This window comes from Ranitomeya variabilis, chromosome 1 (assembly GCF_051348905.1).
Source record: "Ranitomeya variabilis isolate aRanVar5 chromosome 1, aRanVar5.hap1, whole genome shotgun sequence".
In the NCBI taxonomy this organism is placed as follows: Eukaryota; Metazoa; Chordata; class Amphibia; order Anura; family Dendrobatidae; genus Ranitomeya; species Ranitomeya variabilis.
Window position 1 is genome coordinate 393,508,028 of NC_135232.1, and position 21,254 is coordinate 393,529,281.

The 21,254-nt window shown below is 44.1% G+C and overlaps 2 protein-coding genes across 8 annotated transcripts in view; one reads left to right on the top strand and one right to left on the bottom strand.

The window, feature by feature from the left end:
* LOC143761475 (uncharacterized) overlaps positions 1-15,923 on the bottom strand; it is a 54,332-nt gene extending 38,409 nt beyond the window's left edge. Inside the window, exon 1 of the mRNA XM_077249109.1 lies at positions 15,741-15,923. Within this exon, the coding sequence (XP_077105224.1) occupies positions 15,741-15,916 (176 nt within the window). The 5' untranslated portion in view covers positions 15,917-15,923. The remainder of the gene's footprint in view (positions 1-15,740) is intronic.
* The window catches only part of KANK1 (KN motif and ankyrin repeat domains 1), a 356,154-nt gene that overhangs the window by 247,326 nt on the left and 87,574 nt on the right, over positions 1-21,254 (top strand). The window contains exon 1 of one of the 7 annotated variants that reach the window (XM_077249106.1): positions 727-825. The exons of 5 other annotated variants lie outside the window; for them this stretch is intronic. In XM_077249106.1, coding sequence (XP_077105221.1) covers positions 813-825 — 13 coding nt within the window. In that variant the 5' untranslated portion in view covers positions 727-812. Of the gene's footprint in view, positions 1-726; positions 826-17,645; positions 18,121-21,254 lie in introns of those variants that run through there. One more of the 7 variants, XM_077249107.1, reaches the window with a different exon arrangement.

Below are 21,254 nucleotides of genomic sequence, written 5' to 3' on the forward strand. Positions count from 1 at the left end.
GACCAATCAGCGACGGGCACAGTCTGCCGCGAATTCTGGAATCATCATTGTCCATATACTACGGGGACATGCATATTCTAGAATACCCGGTGCGTTAGAATCGGGCCACAATCTAGTCAAACATAAATTCGGCACGAATAGGGTACCAATGTGGCATGAATATGACACATTCTAATTCGGCGACAGATTCCGAACATATTTGCTCAACTCTAGTTGTGACCCTTCCCTATGAATGATTCCGCTGCTCACTTCCATTAATTTATTGACTAGTCAGATTGTGTAGGCGGGACATACAAGGGAACAGGGATAATAATAATTTCAGTTTATGGAGGGCATGGGATGGCCATAAGGGGACCAAGTACAGAAGTTTAGGGGGATTAACCCTTACCTTCTACCCTTTCTTACGCATGGGATAAGCACTATACCTGAACAGACACATGCTGGATGTAAGAGGTAACCCTGGTACACACAGAGGAAATGTCATTTTATTACCTAGAGGCAGGGGGCACACACTCATTAAAAGGCTGAGTAGGTACAGGGTACTTGTTTGTCTCCATCAGTCTAAGCTGATTGGCGAAGGAGCAGCTCCTGCTAATTAGCTGCTCTCACTATAGGTTAAATTCCTGATGGAGCTGTGCACCGACTTTTAGAGGGTTACCTGAATGTCATAGGAGATATTTCTTGTGCCACCTATACAGACCTCATAATTTTTTTTTTTTCTTGTCAGATCTCCAACTTGGCTGGTATACTAGGATACACAAATCTCATGTTTACTGCTCCCCTGCTTCTTCCTGCCCTCCTCATCAGTGACAATGCTGCTGTGTGGTGAGGGCTACATTTCATTTTTTTAATTTTTACGAAATTCAGAATCTTGGAGCAGGCAAATTAATTTGATTAATCACCAAACAATATCTGACAGTGTGCACTTTTTACCTTCTCTCAACTTTCTGGTAGGCACGCAGCAACAAATATGCAAATACTTATGGTCACGTGATGACCAATCACACTGGCAAAAGAGCGAAATTCTGACACTGCGCATATTACAAACTGCCTCATTATAGGGACTCATCAGCCAGAGTCTCTGCCTGAATCACATATTTCAGAGATTTACACGGAAATCCTGGTGTAAGCGCTCAGCGCAGAGTGCAGGATAAATGTGCGCAGAGCCTTACTGCGATCTTTGGGAGGCAGAAAGAGAAACTCAACAGCATGTGAAGAATTGTTTTGTTTTTTTTACACCATTCCTCATGGGGTATAAGTGATTAGGCGACTTTATTCTTCCGGTCGGTGCTATTACAGCGATACCAGATGTTTATTTACATCCGTCTTTTTTATCACGTTTTATTGCACTTTTTGTTCGGCAGTATGATGATAAAGCATTGTTTTTTGCCTAGTTTATTATTTTTTTACGGTGTACACTGAAGGGGTTAACTAGTGGGACAGTTTTATAGATTGGGTCGTTACGGACTCGGCGATACCAAATATGTGTACTTTTATTTTTATTTATTTTTTTATTTACATAAATGTATTTATTGGAGAAATATATTTTTTTCTTTAGGGATTTAAAAAAAAAATATTTTTACACTTTGTAATTTATATTTTTTTCTAGCTTTTTTACATTGTCTCATGCTGAGACATTGCTGTGCATTGTCAGGTCAGCTATCTGACATAATATAGTAGAGTATCAGATCAGTGATCTGACAGGCAGGGAAGGAGGCATGCCGGCACCTGCTCCTAGCAGGCGCTCACAAGCCACCTTTCCTCCAGGACCCGGAAGGACCCCCCTGATATCTTGGTGCCGGTGGTCTCCATGGAGACCATCAGGCCAACGCGATCTCATCTATGCTGCGATGCTACTCTATGCCGCTGTCGCTACTGACAGGGGCATTAGAGAGGTTAAATGCCCGCGATCGGTGCTAGCACCAATCATGAGCATTGCTGTGGGGTGTCAGCTGTCACATACAGCTGACACCCGCACGTGATTGCTGCTCAGTGTGAAGCCATGCAATTTTTTTTTTCACAAATAAACGCAAGTCATATCAAAGAAATGTTACTACGATCATAAAGTACAGTATGTCACGAGAAAACAGTCTCAAAATCAATAGGATCCATTGAAGCGTTCCAGAGTTCTGACATCATAAAGTGACAGTGGTCGGAATTGGCCTGGTTAGGAAGGTGAAAACCGGCTTTGGGGTGAAGGGGTTAAAGTGTTACAAATTTTGATGGATGGAGGAGAAGTGTTTCTTCAATTATGTGAAGCTTATAAGATGTGTAGACAAGATGTTGTCTGAATCTGGGATAGTACAGTCTTGCTTTATTGGACAACCCGATGGAATTTCCTTCTTAAAAGTCCTGTCAGTCAACTGCCCTCCAACAATTGACATCATTATCAAGAAATTCTTGTAGTTTCAGGTTGTAAACAGAATTGAGATTTAGTTAAGAAGTTTTTCAAAAATAAGAAAAATGCAAGAAAGTGGCATAAAATAACAAATTACTCTCACGATAAATCATGCATGTTCCGGCACTGCTGCTTTTATCTGATCTGTTTTACTGTGCTGCAGCATTGACTTCTCCGAACTATCTATTCGATTGCTGCAGCCAATCACTGATCTTCGCTATGACTGTTGCAGCAGTAATCACACGGGTAGTCTAGGGAAGTTATCTCCGGAGTGCAGGCCTTTCTTACTGCTGAAGTGGGTAGTTGGGGCCATCATCTCTGCATCACTACTACCAAGGACTGGAGAGGAGCGGTGGTGCTGGAATGCAGGGGTTTTATTTAGGGGAGTATTTTACCATGTCATCTTCCTTGGGCAATTTTTTTTGTGAACTGTACTTGGAAAACCCCTTTACTGAAATTGTGGCCCTGTAATTTTCCTTAACGCTGTTAACCAACCCAAGTGGCTATGGGTTTGTAGCAGCTGGAAGGTGACATTAATTTACATTTTAGAAGTAATTTATGTATATCTGTAAAGACTTGCTTTGGCATTTGAAGTCTTAAGCACCTGCATGTTATTTAAGGCTGTGTTAGTTCGCTTCTGTCATAACAATCCGTTGCTATATACACCAGAGTAGAGTATATATAAAGGGTTTGGGCCGCACATAGAAAAAAATGTGAATCTGAAGGGCTACATCGCAGGACGATATAATTTTTTGTGATACCATATTGTTTTTTTCTTCACACCTTTTGAACTTTTTGTTTTTTATTTATTTTTTTACATTTTTGGCTTGTTTTTTAATTTTGTTCTTTCAAATGACATTCGTCGGATGTGGTAGTACATTTTTACAGGTGTGGCGATAACAAATGTGCACTTTTTTTTAATACATATAATGTCCCCCCAAAAAATCATACTTTATTTTGCTTTTTTTTTTTTTTTTTTTTTTACAATTCTTATCTCCTTTTTTTGTCCCCTAATTGGACACACAGTAATTTTGTCTTAAAATTTGCACCGTGTTAGTAATTCTGACCAAACTCTTACAGTAATGTCTTGTAGTAATGTTCCCATTCCTGGTTAGCATCTTTGTAGTAGTAATGTCCCATCCTGGTCCTCATCTTGTAGTAATTGCCCTATCTTGTAGTGACGGGCCCATCCTGATTCCCGTCTAGTAGTGACGTGCCCATCCTGGTCCCCGTCGTGCAGTGACGTGCCCATCCTGGTCCCCGTCGTGCAGTGACGTGCCCATCCTGGTCCCCGTCGTGCAGTGACGTGCCCATCCTGGTCCCAGTCTTGCAGTGACGTGCCCATCCTGGTCCCAGTCTTGCAGTGACGTGCCCATTCTGGTCCCAGTCTTGCAGTGATGTGCCCATCCTGGTTCCAGTCTTCCAGTGACGTGCCCATCCTGGTCCCCGTCTTGTAGTGACGTGCCCATCCTGGTTCCAGTCTTGCAGTGACGTGCCCATCCTGGTCCCAGTCTTGCAGTGACGTGCCCATCCTGGTCCCAGTCTTGCAGTGACGTGCCCATCCTGGTCCCAGTCTTGCAGTGATGTGCCCATCCTGGTTCCAGTCTTCCAGTGACGTGCCCATCCTGGTCCCCGTCTTCCAGTGACGTGCCCATCCTGGTCCCCGTCTTCCAGTGACGTGCCCATCCTGGTCCCCGTCTTCCAGTGACGTGCCCATCCTGGTCCCCGTCTTCCAGTGACGTGCCCATCCTGGTCCCCGTCTTGTAGTGACGTGCCCATCCTGGTCCCAGTCTTGCAGTGACGTGCCCATCCTGGTCCCAGTCTTGCAGTGACGTGCCCATCCTGGTCCCCGTCTTCCAGTGACGTGCCCATCCTGGTCCCCGTCTTGCAGTGACGTGCCCATCCTTGTCCCCGTCTTGTAGTGACGTGCCCATCCTGGACCCCATCTTGTAGTGACGTGCCCATCCTGGTCCCCATCTTGCAGTGACGTGCCCATCCTGGTCCCCATCTTGCAGTGACGTGCCCATCCTGGTCCCCGTCTTGTAGTGACGTGCCCATCCTGGTCCCCATCTTGGAGTGACATGCCCATCCTGGTCCCTGTCTTGTAATAAAAAAAAAATTATTCTCACCTGACCTCCGCTCCCTCGGCAAACCGCATCCTGTCCTCTTCTCCGGCCTGGGCTTTGCATGTCAATAATGTCACACGCTGCCCGCTTTAGTTTGCCGATGTCAGCTGATGGCCTCTGATTGGCCTGTGGCTGGTACTGCTAGTGTGACGCTGCGAGGTTGGGTCTACTCCGCTATACATTTCAATTGAATGTACGTCCAAGCACGCACATCAAATTGAAAAGAATCTCTGATATCGGCGGCTCCCAGGACCGGGCTGCGGGCCATATGGAGCAGCCTCAGGGGCTATCCCCAGGCTGCATGTTTGAGATGCATGAGCTAGAGGGAGGCATTGGAAAAGAATTACCATACCCGTATGGTGTGTGTGTGTATATATGTGTATGTATATGTATATGTGTATATATATATATATATATATATATATATATATATATATATATATATATATATATATATATATATATATATAACAAGAGAAGGAAGTGAACAATCTTTTAAAGATCAAGGATTCAATAAATAGATGTAGACGCCTTCGCTATCATCTCTGTAGAGGGACATCTCCTAAAGGCCCTTAAAAGCTAGAACATGGCACATTCAGGAATTCATGAGACTGATGCCGCTTTTTTATTTCCCAAAATATTTCCGCAGGTAAATATCACAGGTCTCTGTGTACCCAGCTCACAGCCACATGACTTTCATGGCGTTAGTAGGATAGTACTTCTTTGATGTATGTTAGATGCTGTATAACAGTTGTAGATACTTTTCGTTAGTGACCAGCACCTTGTGTGAAGCCCTACCCGATCTGTACATCTGTTCCCAAAGAGTGCACACTTGCATGCCTAATTACAATGCTATAGAAACAGAGCACAATAACAAGACACATTGCTTCCACCTATCTCTCTCCCTTTGGGTGTTTTTTCTTTCTGTATTACATGACTTGACTAGAACCTTGACAAACTGGAATAGAACTATACCACCATGTAACGTGTATGCATTAATATAAATTATATTCCTATGTAAATAAGCTTCATTGCTTGTGTAGTGGATGCTGCTGCTGCCAGCGGGTGACATGCCCAAGGTGATGATTCAGTACCATTGACTATGCGGACGATGGACTGCTAACACGTTTCTATGTTTTTACTTTCAAATTCTAACCTTTATCAATAACCTCTGCCTATATGGGCATATCTTCTAGAAAAATGGGTCTATGGGAGAAACCTTATTTTTCGGACTATCAGACGCACCAGACCATAAGACGCACCCCAAATTTTGGGGTGGAAAATAGCAGAAAAAAAGATTTTTAGAAGATGGGGGTCCGTCTTATTGTCTGAATTTAAGGTATCTTACCTGAGAGGCGGTGGTACAGCGGGGTCACAGAAGGCAGGGTCCCTTCCTCAGGAAGCCAGTGGCGGCAGAAGTGGGGCAATGCTGTAGTCCCGGGGTGCGATGGTGCAGTGTCAGCAGTGAGGCAGAACTGGAGCAGAGTCCCATCCTCGGGATGATGCAGTGGTGCAGAGTGCACCTGAGCAGGGTCCCTTCTTCAGGATGCCGGTTGCAGAAATGTGGCTGCGCCGCTGCCCAGTGACCTCAGTGAGCAGACTGCATCACCGGTTTCCCTGCGGCGGCCATCTTCCTGAAGTCGTGGGACGCCGGAGGCTTCAGGAAAATGGCCGCCAGAGGCCGCGCATTCGCAGATTGAGATCTCTGCGGCCATTTTCCTGAAGCAGAATGCCGCCGAGATTTCAATCTGCGCACGCACGGCCTCTGGCATTAAAAAAATTCTTGACCAAAATGGCGCCTGGGCAGTAGCCTCTATCACGTTCCAATAGATGCCATTGCTCAGGCATTGCCTCAGGCGCCATTTTGCTAAAGAAAGAAAAAATTGGTCTCCATCAAGATTGCGCCAGCGACGCCTGCACAGTAGCATCTAACGGAACAATGATACTGCACAGGTGCCACCTTGATGGGGCTTAATTATTGTTTATTTACAACAAAACTTTATTTCTAAATAACCTGAAAACAGCCATATTATCCACCTTATCATGCTATAGCACAGGCACCGCCACACCTGCCTGGGGAAGGTGAATTTATTTTTTCAAACCATAATTCTATGCAGTATGTATAATAGGGGGCAGGTAATTGAAGGATCAGAGACCTGTCATAAGATGAATATACAGGTCCTTCTCAAAAAATTAGCATATAGTGTTAAATTTCATTATTTACCATAATGTAATGATTACAATTAAACTTTCATATATTATAGATTCATTATCCACCAACTGAAATTTGTCAGGTCTTTTATTGTTTTAATACTGATGATTTTGGCATACAACTCCTGATAACCCAAAAAACCTGTCTCAATAAATTAGCATATTTCACCCGTCCAATCAAATAAAAGTGTTTTTTAATAACAAACAAAAAAACCATCAAATAATAATGTTCAGTTATGCACTCAATACTTGGTCGGGAATCCTTTGGCAGAAATGACTGCTTCAATGCGGCGTGGCATGGAGGCAATCAGCCTGTGACAGTGCTGAGATGTTATGGAGGCCCAGGATGCTTCAATAGCGGCCTTAAGCTCATCCAGAGTGTTGGGTCTTGCGTCTCTCAACTTTCTCTTCACAATATCCCACAGATTCTCTATGGGGTTCAGGTCAGGAGAGTTGGCAGGCCATTTGAGCACAGTAATACCATGGTCAGTAAACCATTTACCAGTGGTTTTGGCACTGTGAGCAGGTGCCAGGAAGCATGAAGTGCTCCAAAATCTCCTGATAGCTAGCTGCATTGACCCTGCCCTTGATGAAACACAGTGGACCAACACCAGCAGCTGACATGGCACCCCACACCACTGACTGTGGGTACTTGACACTGGACTTCAGGCATTTTGGCATTTCCTTCTCCCCAGTCTTCCTCCAGACTCTGGCACCTTGATTTCTGAATGACATGCAAAATTTGCTTTCATCAGAAAAAAGTACTTGGGACCACTTAGCAACAGTCCAGTGCTGCTTCTCTGTAGCCCAGGTCAGGCGCTTCTGCCGCTGTTTATGGTTCAAAAGTGGCTTTACCTGGGGAATGCGGCACCTGTAGCCCATTTCCTGCACACGCCTGTGTACGGTGGCTCTGGATGTTTCCACACCAGACTCAGTCCACTGCTTCCTCAGGTTCCCCAAGGTCTGGAATCGGTCCTTCTCCACAATCTTCCTCAGGGTCCGGTCACCTCTTCTCGTTGTACAGCGTTTTCTGCCACATTGTTTCCTTCCAACAGACTTACCATTGAGGTGCCTTGATACAGCACTCTGGGAACAGCCTATTTGTTGAGAAATTTCTTTCTGGGTCTTACCCTCTTGCTTGAGGGTGTCAATGATGGCCTTCTTGACATCTGTCAGGTCGCTAGTCTTACCCATGATGGCGGTTTTGAGTAATGAACCAGGCAGGGAGTTTTTAAAAGCCTCAGGTATCTTTTGCATGTGTTTAGAGTTAATTAGTTGATTCAGAAGATTAGGGTAATAGGTCGTTTAGAGAACCTTTTCTTGATATGCTAATTTATTGAGACAGGTTTTTTGGGTTATCAGGAGTTGTAGGCCAAAATCATCAGTATTAAAACAATAAAAGACCTGACAAATTTCAGTTGGTGGATAATGAATCTATAATATATGAAAGTTTAATTGTAATCATTACATTATGGTAAATAATGAAATTTAACACTATATGCTAATTTTTTGAGAAGGACCTGTATAAGTAGAGCACCACATAACCCCACGCCCAAAGGCCGCCCCGAAGCACGAGAATCTCATTAACTGAAAACTGAAAATACAGATTAAATAACAACCATCACAAGACTGATTTCATCAACCAAGGTCTCATTGTAATCAGTATAACGGCACCAACCTGACACTGTCTGTAGGTTACTGAGCACAATCCTGCTGACAGGTTCACTTTAAATGAAAAACACTATCTTTCCTATCTCAGTAGTTTTATTACATCTGTTAAAATGTGAAATAATAACCAAGCAACTTAATGTGCAAGATACATTAAAAAAGTGACAAATATAGCTCCTTTTTTTTTTTCAATAAGGTTCCATCCATGAAATCTTTCAGATTCTTAATCAGCTAATGAACAACTTTTTGGACAGCACCAACCACAGTCTCCCAGACACTGTTAAGAGAGGTGTACGGTTTTCCTTCACAGTAAATCTTCCATTTTAGAAGGGCCCACAAATTCTCAATAGGGTTTTAGGACAGATGAGGAAGGGGCCATGTCATTATTCTTTCATCTGTAAGGCCTTTACAGTCAGCCAAGCAGTGGAGACTTCAATACATATGATGGAGCATTGTCCTGCATAAAAATCATGGTTTTCTTGAAAGATGCAAATTTTTTCCTGTACGACTGGTTGAAGAAAGTGTCTTCCAAAAACTGGCAGTAGGTTTAGGAGTTGATTTGAGTCCATCTTCAACCGGAAAAGGTCCAACTAGTTCATATTTACGCATATTGGCCATAGCACTACCCCACCTTAACTTTGCTCGCATTGAAGTGAAGGCCTGTGGCCATTACTGATCCAGCCACAGGCTCCTCCATCTGGTACGTCAAGTCACTCTCATCAGTCCATAAAACCTTAGAAAAATTTGTCTTCACATATTTCTTTTTCCAGTTGTTGGGTTTTCGGCTTCCTTACCTTGGCCATGTCTCTGAGCACTGAACACCTTGTACTTCTGCGCTCCCAGGGAGGTTGCAGTTCTGAAATATGGCAGCCCTGGAGGATAATGGGTCCCTGGCCGCTTCACATTTGATTCTTCTCAGATCTTTGGCAGTTAATGTGCGTCTTTGAATCTCAACATGATTTTTACAACCCTGTTTACTATTTGCAATAAAACTTTTGATGGTTCTGTGATCATGCCACAATATTTTGGCTATTCCAAGAGTTCTGCATCCCTCTGTAAGACAATTTTTTACTTTTCAGAGTCCGTTAAATCTCTTTTTGGCCATTTTGCCTCAGGAAAACCAAGCTACCTAATAATTCTGCACACCTTGATAAAGGGTGTTAATATCTTAGGCCTCACTGGCCCTCATTACACAAATACACATCACCTCATCGGCTTCACCCAAAAAGCATTCAAGTTTATACAGCTTAAAGTTATAAAATCGACATAAATATGATGATATGGTCAAAATATTCACCTGTCTAATAATTGTGCTGTGTGTGTAGCATACAGTAGTATGGTGGTCCGAGATAAACATGCCCTATAATGAGGCCCTACATCAAGGATAGGAGTTTTTTCCTTTGCGGGCTGATGTTACAGGATGCTTGTATTTGTACATGTAGGAGTTTTCAGTTAGAGGAATGCATTATGTGTTTCACAAGTCCCATGCCATCTGCGTGTGTGGGAAGAATGTAACATGCCTCAGCAAAACTGTTTACACTCCGAGCTGAAATTCATTGACGAGACTATTTACTAAGGTCTGTCGGTGGCACTGCATACAGCTTTGTTTAATGTCTCCTTATATAATAAACTCTTTCTAGATCAGTTTTATACATAGTTGGAACAAATAAGTGTGTTTGAAATCCAGTGAGCTCCAGGCCTGTAAGAGGCTTGACCCTGTTACAAAAATTAAGGCCATGTTCTGCAGGACCCCCACTGTTGTGTTTAGACTGACTAGGACTGTTATGCTGCCATGTGTTGTTATTCCATTTCTTGCAATGGCTATTCCCCCTGGTTGATATATTTTCCACATTTGTTCCTTCTCTGTGCACATGCTGTGCCTTGTATTAGTGCTGTTTTGTGTTGTGTATCCTCTATTTGTTAGGTGGTCTACCTAAACCTAGTACTGACACCTACAAGCTGCAGTGCTATGCCTATATACGCAATATGCTTACTGCTACCATCTGATATATTCTGCTGCTCCTAAAGCATGATCGATGTGCAACATGTTGATGTGAGTGAAGAACATACCCTAATCAACAGGATAGCTTGCCCAGAAGGATGCTACTGGTAGTTGTTAGGAGGTTTGATGTGACAATCATCAGATTCAGAAGCGAATTTTTGGTGTGGCCTTAATAGTTAATGCTGGTGATATGGCTTGGCCAAAAGAGCATGCTCAACACTGGGAGTGTATAGAGGGAATAAAGGGTTCTTGTTTCTCACCAGTAGAGGTCAGCCTGACAAATGGAGGCATTGCTGTAGAGGCCTGCAGAGTGCTTGTATAATAGCTAGCTAGTAGTCGAGGTAAATAGCGTTCACCATTGACCAACATCTGGGGTATGGAGAACGCCAGCAGGAAGCTGTCTGTACGGATGTCAGTGTAGATTGTCCTGGATGGGGGAAGCCTAGTCTACCTGCATAGGAGTAGCACCATTGCACAGAATTAAAGGGCGAGGATTGCCACCAGAGATGTGGGGGGAGGGAGTCGCAACATTTAGTCACATGAATAAGATATTTTACACCTGCTACATCGACCAAGCTTAGCTGCCCGCCAGGGATGAGTAGATAGCCACACTAGGAGGAGTCTGAACTCTGATGCAGTGTCGGACTGGGGTGCCTAGGGCCCACCAGTGGAACCGACTCCAGGGGCCCACTCTAAATTTCAATACCCAGGCTAGGTACACCTTTGTGTTGTAGTATTTGTTAGGGGGCTCAATAGTAAGTTTCATCATATTCACTAGAACAGGTACAACATGCTGCACATTTTTTTCTGCTAAAAAGATGGACACTCTAACGGAAACAACAAAGACCTGATTACTGTATTTAATTGGTTCTGTCATCACCATTTTTGTCTATTTTTGACAGATCCATTTCTTTAAGGCTATGGTCACACTATATCAGTATTTTACATCAATATTTGACAAAATCAAAAGTGGGTGAAAAATACAGAAGTGGTGACATGTTTCTATAAGGCTAAGTTCAAACTGGGCGTTTTTGCTGCATTTTTTGGTGTGTTTTTTCATGCATTTTTTTTTTTCCATTCAATGGATGAAAAATGATTAAAAAAAGCTGAAAGTACTGATAATCGTGTGATCGTAGCCATAGGCTGCTTTCACACTAGCGTCGGCACGGGGCCGTCGCGTTGTGAAATAAATGCCCGACATGGGCAGCGGAAGCAGTCTTACGACGCTTCCGCTGCCCCATTGTAAGGTCCGGGGAGGCAGGGGAGGAGTTTCGGCCGCGCATGCGCGGTCGAAAATGGCGGACACGACGCGCAAAAAAAGTTACATGTAAGGTTTTTTTGTGCCGACAGTCCGCCAAAACACGACGCAACCGTCGCGCCGTGTGGCCATACGTTGCAATGCGTCGCTAATGTAAGTCTATGGGGGAAAAACGCATCCTGCAGACAACTTTGGAGGATGCGTTTTTTTCTCCTAAACGACGCATTGCGACGTATTGCAAACGACGCTAGTGTGAAAGTAGCCTTAAGCTGTGTGCCCACGTTGCATTTTTTATGCATTTCCGCCGTAGTGGAAACGCTTAAACGCATTCCCATGCAATCCTATGGGTTTCTGCAGTTGCTGTGCCCATGCTGCTGATTTTCCCGTTGCGGAATCGCATAGCAGTAAAATCCGCAGCATGTTCATTATTTCTGCGGAATCGCGGCAATTCCGACGCCATAGGATTGCATTGAAACACTCACTTTACGCATGTGGCTATGCCCACCATGCGTAAAGTGAGTGCTTCATGTGCGGATAGTACCCAGGGTTTAGAGGAGAGGAGTCTCTCCTTCAGGCCCTGGGTACAATATTCCTGTAAAAAAAAAAAAGAATTAAAATAAAAAATAAGGATATACTTACCTTCTGATGGCCCCCGGAGTCCTCTCACCTCTCAGCGGTGCACGCGGCAGCTTCCGTTCCCAGGGATGCATTGCACGAATCACCTGACATGAGGTCGCGGTCACGCGACCGTGACGTCACAAAGGTCCTTCTCGCAAAGCATCCCTGGGAACAGAATGTAGGGAGCACCGCTGAGGAGATCGGGGGCCGTCGGAAGGTGACAATAACCATATTAATTTTTTTTAATTATTATCTTTAACATTCTATCAATAGTAAAAAGTTGGTCAATCTGTCAATCACTTTTCCAAGCGATGCTTCAAATCGCTTGCAAAACGCTAGCATTCTGCAAGCTAAAAACGCTTGCAAAACGCTAGTGTTTTGCGGGACAACGCATGTGAATTCCGCATGCGTACTACCTGCGGCAGGGAGTTGTGGAAATGCGGACACTTTCGCAGTATTTCTGCAACGTGGGCACATAGCCTTAGTGTAAACTTTTAGCAACCGCTGATACTCATTAAGCTAAGTGTACTTATTTCCTCATCGCCGTTTTAAAACGGCAATCAGGAATAAGGCTGCAGCACCCTCCAGAGTTGGAAAATCTCCAGAGTCTCGGGTACCATGGGTAGCCGAGACCCCAGAGAACATGATCGGGGATGGATTTTCCACTGTCTGATAATGTGATTGCCATTATTGCCCGCTGAGATCTGCCAACCGGAACCCAGCAACAATAGAAAATTTCTACTATTGTTTCCTTTTGATCACTGTTGTAGAGCACCCGATGCAAACTGAAGAGGTGGCATTTTTTTTGTTTTTGATATTATATTTTTACTATATAAATAACATTATAAATATATTGTTCATTCTGCATATAAAAATGCGAGGTATCTTTTTAAAAGGTACATGTGTTTTGGCATTTTTTTTGTGGCACTTTTTAATGTCTGACTATAACTAAAAATACACACTGTACTTCTATATAGTGTATATATGTGATTTGTGTATACACACAGAAATAAGATAGGATTTCGGGCAGCAAGTGCCATAAAGTAGATGGGGACCCTCTGTCACCATCACAGGGGGCAGCGGGGGAAGGTAAAGTGAGATCAACAACTAGAAGGCAGAAAGGGTAGAGGGGGCAGAGAGAGTGCAGCTGTGTGGGGCAAACAAGAAAACAGCTTTTGTTTGGGTGGAGGACAGGAGAGAGTCAGGATAGACATAAACTGGAAGCTCCAGTACTCACTTCAGGCCACTGTGTTCCTCTGTAGGGGAGGCGGAGCTTATTTCGGGCATGCAGTGATGCTGAGAAGAGGGAAACTGACGGAGTCAGGGGCCCACCGGGGGATCCCCCGATTCCCTGGTGGGCCAGTCCGAGCCTGCCCACATGTGACACATTTCTTCACAGTATGAGCGCAAAAATGCTGTAAGTACGTGATCAGGTCTTAGGGAGTGTGCAATAATGACCGGCTAGCTATAGCAGTGATTGAGAGAGGGGTGACACAGAGACTGAGCAGGTGAAAGGTGAAGTTGCTGTTGAGATCGCTAGTAGGTGACATGAGTTGTCACAAGTACAAGCCCACTGTTATTGTATTAAGCTATTGCCTTCTGTGCGATTGTGTGTAACCTTGAAGAATGTTGCCTCATGTAAGAACCTGTAAGCCTTTGGCTTGTTGCCATTGCTTCAGTGCGTTTGTTGCCATGTGTCCTGTGAACGTCTGCATTCCATGAGTGTGGAAACCACTCTACTAACGAGCCATTGTATCCTACATTTCTTAATAGGAGTATATCACCAGTGGTGTCTCACAAGTTAATTTTATAAAACCTTGGGTACCGTCTTGGCAACTCATGAAGAACACTGCTTGCCAATAGCAGGTGTCTAGTGGTCAACTGATTGTCCGCTGCCTTCATTACCCTGAGTTTTGTTCTGAATTTGGAATACACGTGTTCTCGTGGTCAAACCAACGTTGTATGAGATGATAGTAACAAAATAATTTGTCTAATTTTGATATCTTAGTTGTAATGAATGCAACGTCTCATGTTGCATGTATGCTCTGTTCTAATAGATGTACAGGTGCTTCTCACAAAATTAGAATATCATCAAAAAGTTAATTTATTTCAGCTCTGCAATACAAAAAGTGAAACTCATATATTACATAGTCATTACAAACAGAGTGATTTATTTCTGTTAATGTTGATTTAGGGCTTACAGCCAATGAAAACCCAAAAGTTATTATCTCAGTAAATTAGAATAACTAATAAAAAACACCTGCAAAGGCTTCCTAAGCATTTTAAAAGGACCCTTAGGGTACCGTTACACTATACGATTTACCAACGATCACGACCAGCGATACGACCTGGCCGTGATCGTTGGTAAGTCGTTGTGTGGTCGCTGGGGAGCTGTCACACATACAGCTCTCCAGCGACCAACGATGCCGAGGTCCCCGGGTAACCAGGGTAAACATCGGGTTACTAAGCGCAGGACCGCGCTTAGTAACCCGTTGTTTACCCTGGTTACCATCGTAAGTGTTAAAAAAAAAAAACAGTACATACTCACATTCCGGTGTCCGTCAGGTCCCTTGCCGTCTGCTTCCCACACTGACTGACTGCCGGCCGTAAAGTGAAAGCAGATCACAGCGGTGACGTCACCGCTGTGCTCTGCTTTCACTTTACGGCCGGCAGTCAGTCAGTGCGGGAAGCAGACGGCAAGGGACCTGACGGACACTGGAATGTGAGTATATACTGTTTGGTTTTTTTTACATTTACGATGGTAACCAGGGTAAACATCGGGTTACTAAGCGCGGCCCTGCGCTTAGTAACCCGATGTTTACCCTGGTTACAAGCGAACGCATCGCTGGATCGGTGTCACACACACCGATCCAGCGATGACAGCGGGAGATCCAGCGACGAAATAACGTTTCAAACGATCTGCTACGATGTACGATTCTCAGCGGGGTCCCTGATCGCCGCTGCGTGTCAGACACAGCGATATCGTATGGATATCGCTGGAACGTCACGGATCGTGCCGTCGTAGCGATCAAAGTGCCAATGTGAGACGGTACCCTTAGTCTGTTTCAGTAGGCTCCACAATCATGAGGAAGACTGCTGACTTGACGGATGTCCAGAAGGCAGTCATTGACGCACTCCACAAGGAGGGTAAGCCACAAAAGGTCATTGCTAAAGAATCTGGCTGTTCAGAGTGCTGCATCCAAGCATATTGATGGAAAGTTGAGTGGAAGGAAAAAGTGTGGTAGAAAAAGGTGTACAATCAATCGGTATAACTGCAGTCTTGAAAGGATTGAAAGCCATTCAAAAATTTGGGGGAGATTCACAAAGAGTGGACTGCTGCTGGAGTCATTGCTTCAAGAGCCACCACACACAGACGTATCCAGGACATCGGCTACAAGTGTCACATTCCTTATGTCAAGCCACTCATGACCACAATAGACAATGCCAGAAGCATCTTACCTGGGCCAAGGAGAAAAAGAACTGGATTGTTGCTCAGTGGTCCAAGGTGTTGTTTTCAGATCAAAATAAATTTTGCATTTCATTTGGAAATCAAGGTCACAGAGGCACACAATCCAAGCTGCTTGAGGTCTAGTGTGAAGTTTGCAAATCCGTGATGGTTTGGGGAGCCATGTCATCTGCTGATGTAGGTTCACTGTGTTTTTTTTCAAGACCAAAGTCCACACAGCCTTCTACCAGGAAACTACCAGGAGTTTAAATTTGCAGCTATGACTCATCCAGGAGGTCATAAAAGGCCCCACTACAACATCCAAAGAACTGCAGTCCTCACTTGCCTCAGTTAACGTCAGTGTTCACTCCACCATAAGACTGAGCAAATTTGTCCTGCATGGCAGAGTTCCAAGATGAAAACCACTGCTGAGCAATAAGAACATAAAGTCTTGACTAAGTTTTGCCAGAAACCTCTTGGTGATTCCAAAACTTTTGCGAGATAGGACTGAGGAGACAAAAGGTGAACTTTTTGGAAGGTGTATGTTTCAATTACATCTGGTGTATAAGAAACACAGCATTTCAGAAAAGGAACATCATATCAACAGTGAAATATGGTGATGGTCTGGGGTTGTTTTGATTCTTCAGGACCTGGAACACTTGTTACCAAATGTAACCATGAAGTCTGTGGTCTACCAAAAAATCCTGAAGGAGAATTTCCTGTCATCTGTTCATGTCCTCAAGCTGACTTGCACTTGGGTTATGCAACAGGACAATGATCCATAACACACCAGCAAGTCCACCTCTGCATGGCTTAAGAAAACCAAAATTAAGACATTGGAGTGGCCTCGTCAAAGTCCTGACCTTAATCTGATTGAGATGCTGAGTCACGACCTTAAATAGGCGACTTATGAACCTTCCTTTACAGAATTGTTGTAATTCAGCCACTTTGAGTGGGCCAAAATTCCTCCAGAGCGTTGTAAAAGACTCATTGCCAGTTATCTCAAATGCTTGATTGCAATTGTTGCTGTTAGGGGTGGCTACCCCAGTTATTAGGTTTAAGGGGCAATCACTTTTTCACACAGGGCCCTGTAGGTTTGGATTTCTTTTTCCCTTAATAATAAAGATCTTAACTTAAAAACTTCATTTTGTGTTTACTTGTGTAATCTTTGTCTAATATTTACATTAGTTTGGTGATCTGAAACATTTAAGTGTGACAAACATGCAAAAGAATAGGAAATCAGGAAGGGGGCAAACTTTCACAAAACTGTATCTTTGTACCGTGTTAGTCAGTTCATAGAAAAATTTTACAATTTGAGAGTCCTTAGTGGTTGATGCCTTTTCAATGCTAACTGAAAAGTGGTACATTCTGGTATACTACACCTGATGAAGAGACCTGAGTAGCCTGGAAAGCTTGCTATTTGTTCACTTTTCAGTTAGCCATTAAAAGGTATCACCAACTGTGGAGTCTCAAATTTTAATATTTTTCTAAAGAAACTTTGCCATCTCAACTTTAATTTTCTATTTTAACCATCTTCTATTGTGTTTTGCCACTTTGTTTACCTTTGGCATTTTTGGAGGCATGTATGTGTTGATGAGTCGGGCACTACCACCAACAATGACCCTGTTTTGTTTCCCACTTTTTTTTTCCTAGAAAATCCAAAAAACATTTGTTTTTAATGAAAAAGGTGAATTGTTATTTGCTTCTTCTGAACATATTGTGTTACAGTTCACACGGGTTGACACCAAGCTTTCTTAGACTCCGGAATGGCGAGCCTAGCAAATTGCTCGGTTATCAATCTCTGGCCTACCATACATATTTGTCATGTCAAGTGAGTTTTTAGCTTAGAGGGCCTTTTCAGCACACACTGAGTAGAGGACAGGCACACTTGTGTCAGTGTTAGGACTTGTCTTTCTCCACAGACTGAGCAGTCTCTGTTTTAACATGCTGCCTTTGACAACATTATTATTACTGCAGAGCAAGAGGAGCCTTTTTAGCCAGGACTGTACATGCTGTTGAGGAGTGCGGTTAGCTCCGTACCAGTCGTTTCCTTGAGTTTGCACAGTGATTTCACAGCTTTCATCATGCGAGGACTTAAGAGGAAAGGCATAGGGGTGTGTGCCAGGTTGTAAAGGGTTTATTTTAGAGGAGCCGAGTCTCCCAGAGCACTCTTCAAAATAGGATGGCTCCAGTCTGTGGAGGGAAGCTAAGCTTAGAAATACTTTGCATGCTTTGAAGAGTCTTTCAGCTTGGCTCAGCAAGAAAGAAAATGAATGAGTGCATGATGGAGTCTGGCTTGTAATTTTCTTCACTCTGCATATCTGGATTCTAAAGGAACCGGCATGTACTGGATATGATTCGAGATCGTTGTCCTCACCATCGGTGGTTTACTGAGTAAGTATCCACTGAATCTTGAGGAAAGTGAACAACAGAGGTGCCTAAAGATTTATGCCTTTGTTGTGTAATTCTCTTCTCCACTTTTGCATTCTGGCTTTTTTGTTTGTTTTTAGAGTCCCGTTTCATAAGATGTCTATCGCAGACGTTGCAGATGACTAGTCATTTTCCAATTCATCTTTTATTATTTAAGTGTTGCCTTGAACTTGTAACCCAGTAACAGCTCGTGGTAAAATTGTGTTTTCATTTACAGTAGTATATTGCCATACATGCATCAAAAGCACAACCATTCCAAGCATTGTTGTTTTTTATATGTAGAAAGAAATCAAACACTGCTCAGACTATATATAGAGGCATGGTAGACCTAGACATGGTGGAACTATACTTAGATGCTCTGTCATGATCTCTGCAGGCAGAGATCATAGCAAGCCTATAGAGGGACAAGCTCTCGGAAGATGGAACGATACTGACCATGAACTAAGCCTGCCGCGCAACTAGAAATAGCCAGGTAGCATTTCCTATTTATCGCTAGATGCCCAGCTCTGGCCTAAGACCTAAATAGCTAGCAGAGGGAAATATAAGACCTGGCTCACCTCTAGAGAAATATTCCAAAGAAGACAGTAGCCCCCCACATATAATGACGGTGAGTTCAGATGAAACAACAAACGCAGCAGGAAAATAGTCTTAGCAAATTTGAGGTCCGCTTACTAGATAGCAGAAGACAGATAGTATACTTTCATGGTCAGCAGAAAAATACTAACAAAACACCATCCAGAGATTACCTTAAACTCTGGCATTAACTCATAACGCCAGAGTAGCAATCCCTGATCGACGAGAGCTTTCCAGACACAGTAACAAAACTTCAGCTGCGAACTGGAACAAATAGGCAAACAAAACATGGACAAAAGTCCAACTTATCAGTAGTTGTCTAGAAGCAGGAACAAGCACTGAGAGGCATCAGATAACATTGTTGACCGGCAAGAAACCACCAGAGAAATGAGCTTAAATAGCGACACCCACTACTGATGGAATCAGGTGAAACAGGAAAGAGGATGACAAGTCCAATTCCACAAGCGGCCACCGGGGGAGCCCAGAATCCAAATTCACAACAGTACCCCCCCCTCAAGGAGGGGGCACCGAACCCTCACCAGATCCACCAGGGCGACCAGGATGAGCCCTATGGAAGGCACGAACAAGATCAGAAGCATGAACATCAGATGCATTGACCCAAGAATTATCCTCCTGGCCGTAACCCTTCCAGTTGACCAGATACTGGAGTTTCCGTCTGGAAACACGAGAGTCCAAAATTTTCTCCACAACGTACTCCAACTCACCCTCAACCAACACCGGAGCAGGAGGCTCAACAGAAGGTACAACAGGTACCTCATACCTGCGCAATAACGACCGATGAAAAACGTTATGAATGGAAAAGGACGCAGGGAGGTCCAAACGGAAAGAAACAGGATTAAGAATCTCCAATATTCTATAAGGGCCAATGAACCGAGGTTTAAACTTAGGAGAAGAGACCCTCATAGGGACAAAACGAGAAGACAACCACACTAAATCTCCAACACAAAGCCGAGAACCAACACGACGATGACGGTTGGCAAAACGCTGAGTCTTCTCCTGGGACAACTTCAAATTGTCCATAACCTGCCCCCAGATGTGATGCAATCTCTCCACCACCGCATCCACTCCAGGACAATCCGAGGATTCCACCTGACCGGAGGAAAATCGAGGGTGAAACCCCGAATTACAGAAAAACGGGGACACCAAGGTGGAAGAACTGGCCCGATTATTGAGGGCGAACTCTGCCAATGGCAAAAAAGCAACCCAATCATCCTGGTCAGCAGAGACAAAACACCTCAGATATGTCTCAAGGGTCTGATTAGTCCGCTCGGTCTGGCCATTAGTCTGAGGGTGAAAAGCAGATGAAAAAGACAAATCTATGCCCATCCTAGCACAGAATGCCCGCCAAAATCTAGACACAAATTGGGTACCTCTGTCAGAAACAATATTCTCAGGAATACCGTGCAATCGGACAACATTCTGAAAAAACAGAGGAACCAACTCAGAAGAAGAAGGCAACTTGGGCAGAGGAACCAAATGGACCATTTTAGAGAAACGGTCACAGACCACCCAGATGACAGACATCTTCTGGGAAACAGGCAGATCTGAAATAAAATCCATCGAGATGTGTGTCCAAGGCCTCTTAGGAATAGGCAAGGGCAACAGCAGTCCGCTAGCCCGAGAACTACAAGACTTGGCCCGAGCACAAACGTCACATGACTGCACAAAGACTCGCACATCTCGTGACAGAGAAGGCCACCAGAAGGATCTTGCCACCAAATCCCTGGTACCAAAAATTCCGGGATGACCTGCCAATGCAGAAGAATGTACCTCAGAGATGACTCTGCTGGTCCAATCATCCGGAACAAACAGTCTATCAGGCGGACAACGATCCGGTCTATCCGCCTGAAACTCTTGCAAGGACCGCCGCAGATCAGGAGAAACGGCCGACAAAATTACTCCCTCCCTAAGGATACCTGTGGGTTCAGAATTACCAGGAGAGTCCGGGTCAAAACTCCTAGAAAGGGCATCTGCCTTAACATTCTTAGAACCCGGTAGGTATGACACCACAAAATTAAAGCGAGAAAAAAATAAAGACCAGCGCGCCTGTCTAGGATTCAGGCGTCTGGCAGTCTCAAGATAAATCAAATTTTTGTGGTCAGTCAATACCACCACCTGATGCCTAGCCCCCTCGAGCCAATGGCGCCACTCCTCAAACGCCCACTTCATGGCCAAAAGCTCCCGATTCCCAACATCATAATTCCGCTCTGCGGGCGAAAATTTGCGAGAAAAGAAGGCACAAGGCCTAATGACGGAGCAGTCGGAACCTTTCTGCGACAACACTGCCCCAGCTCCGATCTCCGAAGCGTCAACCTCAACCTGAAAAGGCAGATTCACATCAGGCTGACGCAACACAGGGGCAGAGGCAAAACGGCGCTTAAGCTCCTGAAAGGCCTCTACAGCATGAGGGGACCAATTAGCAACATCAGCGCCTTGTCTGGTCAAATCAGTCAGTGGTTTAACGACATCCGAAAAACCAGCAATAAATCGGCGGTAAAAGTTGG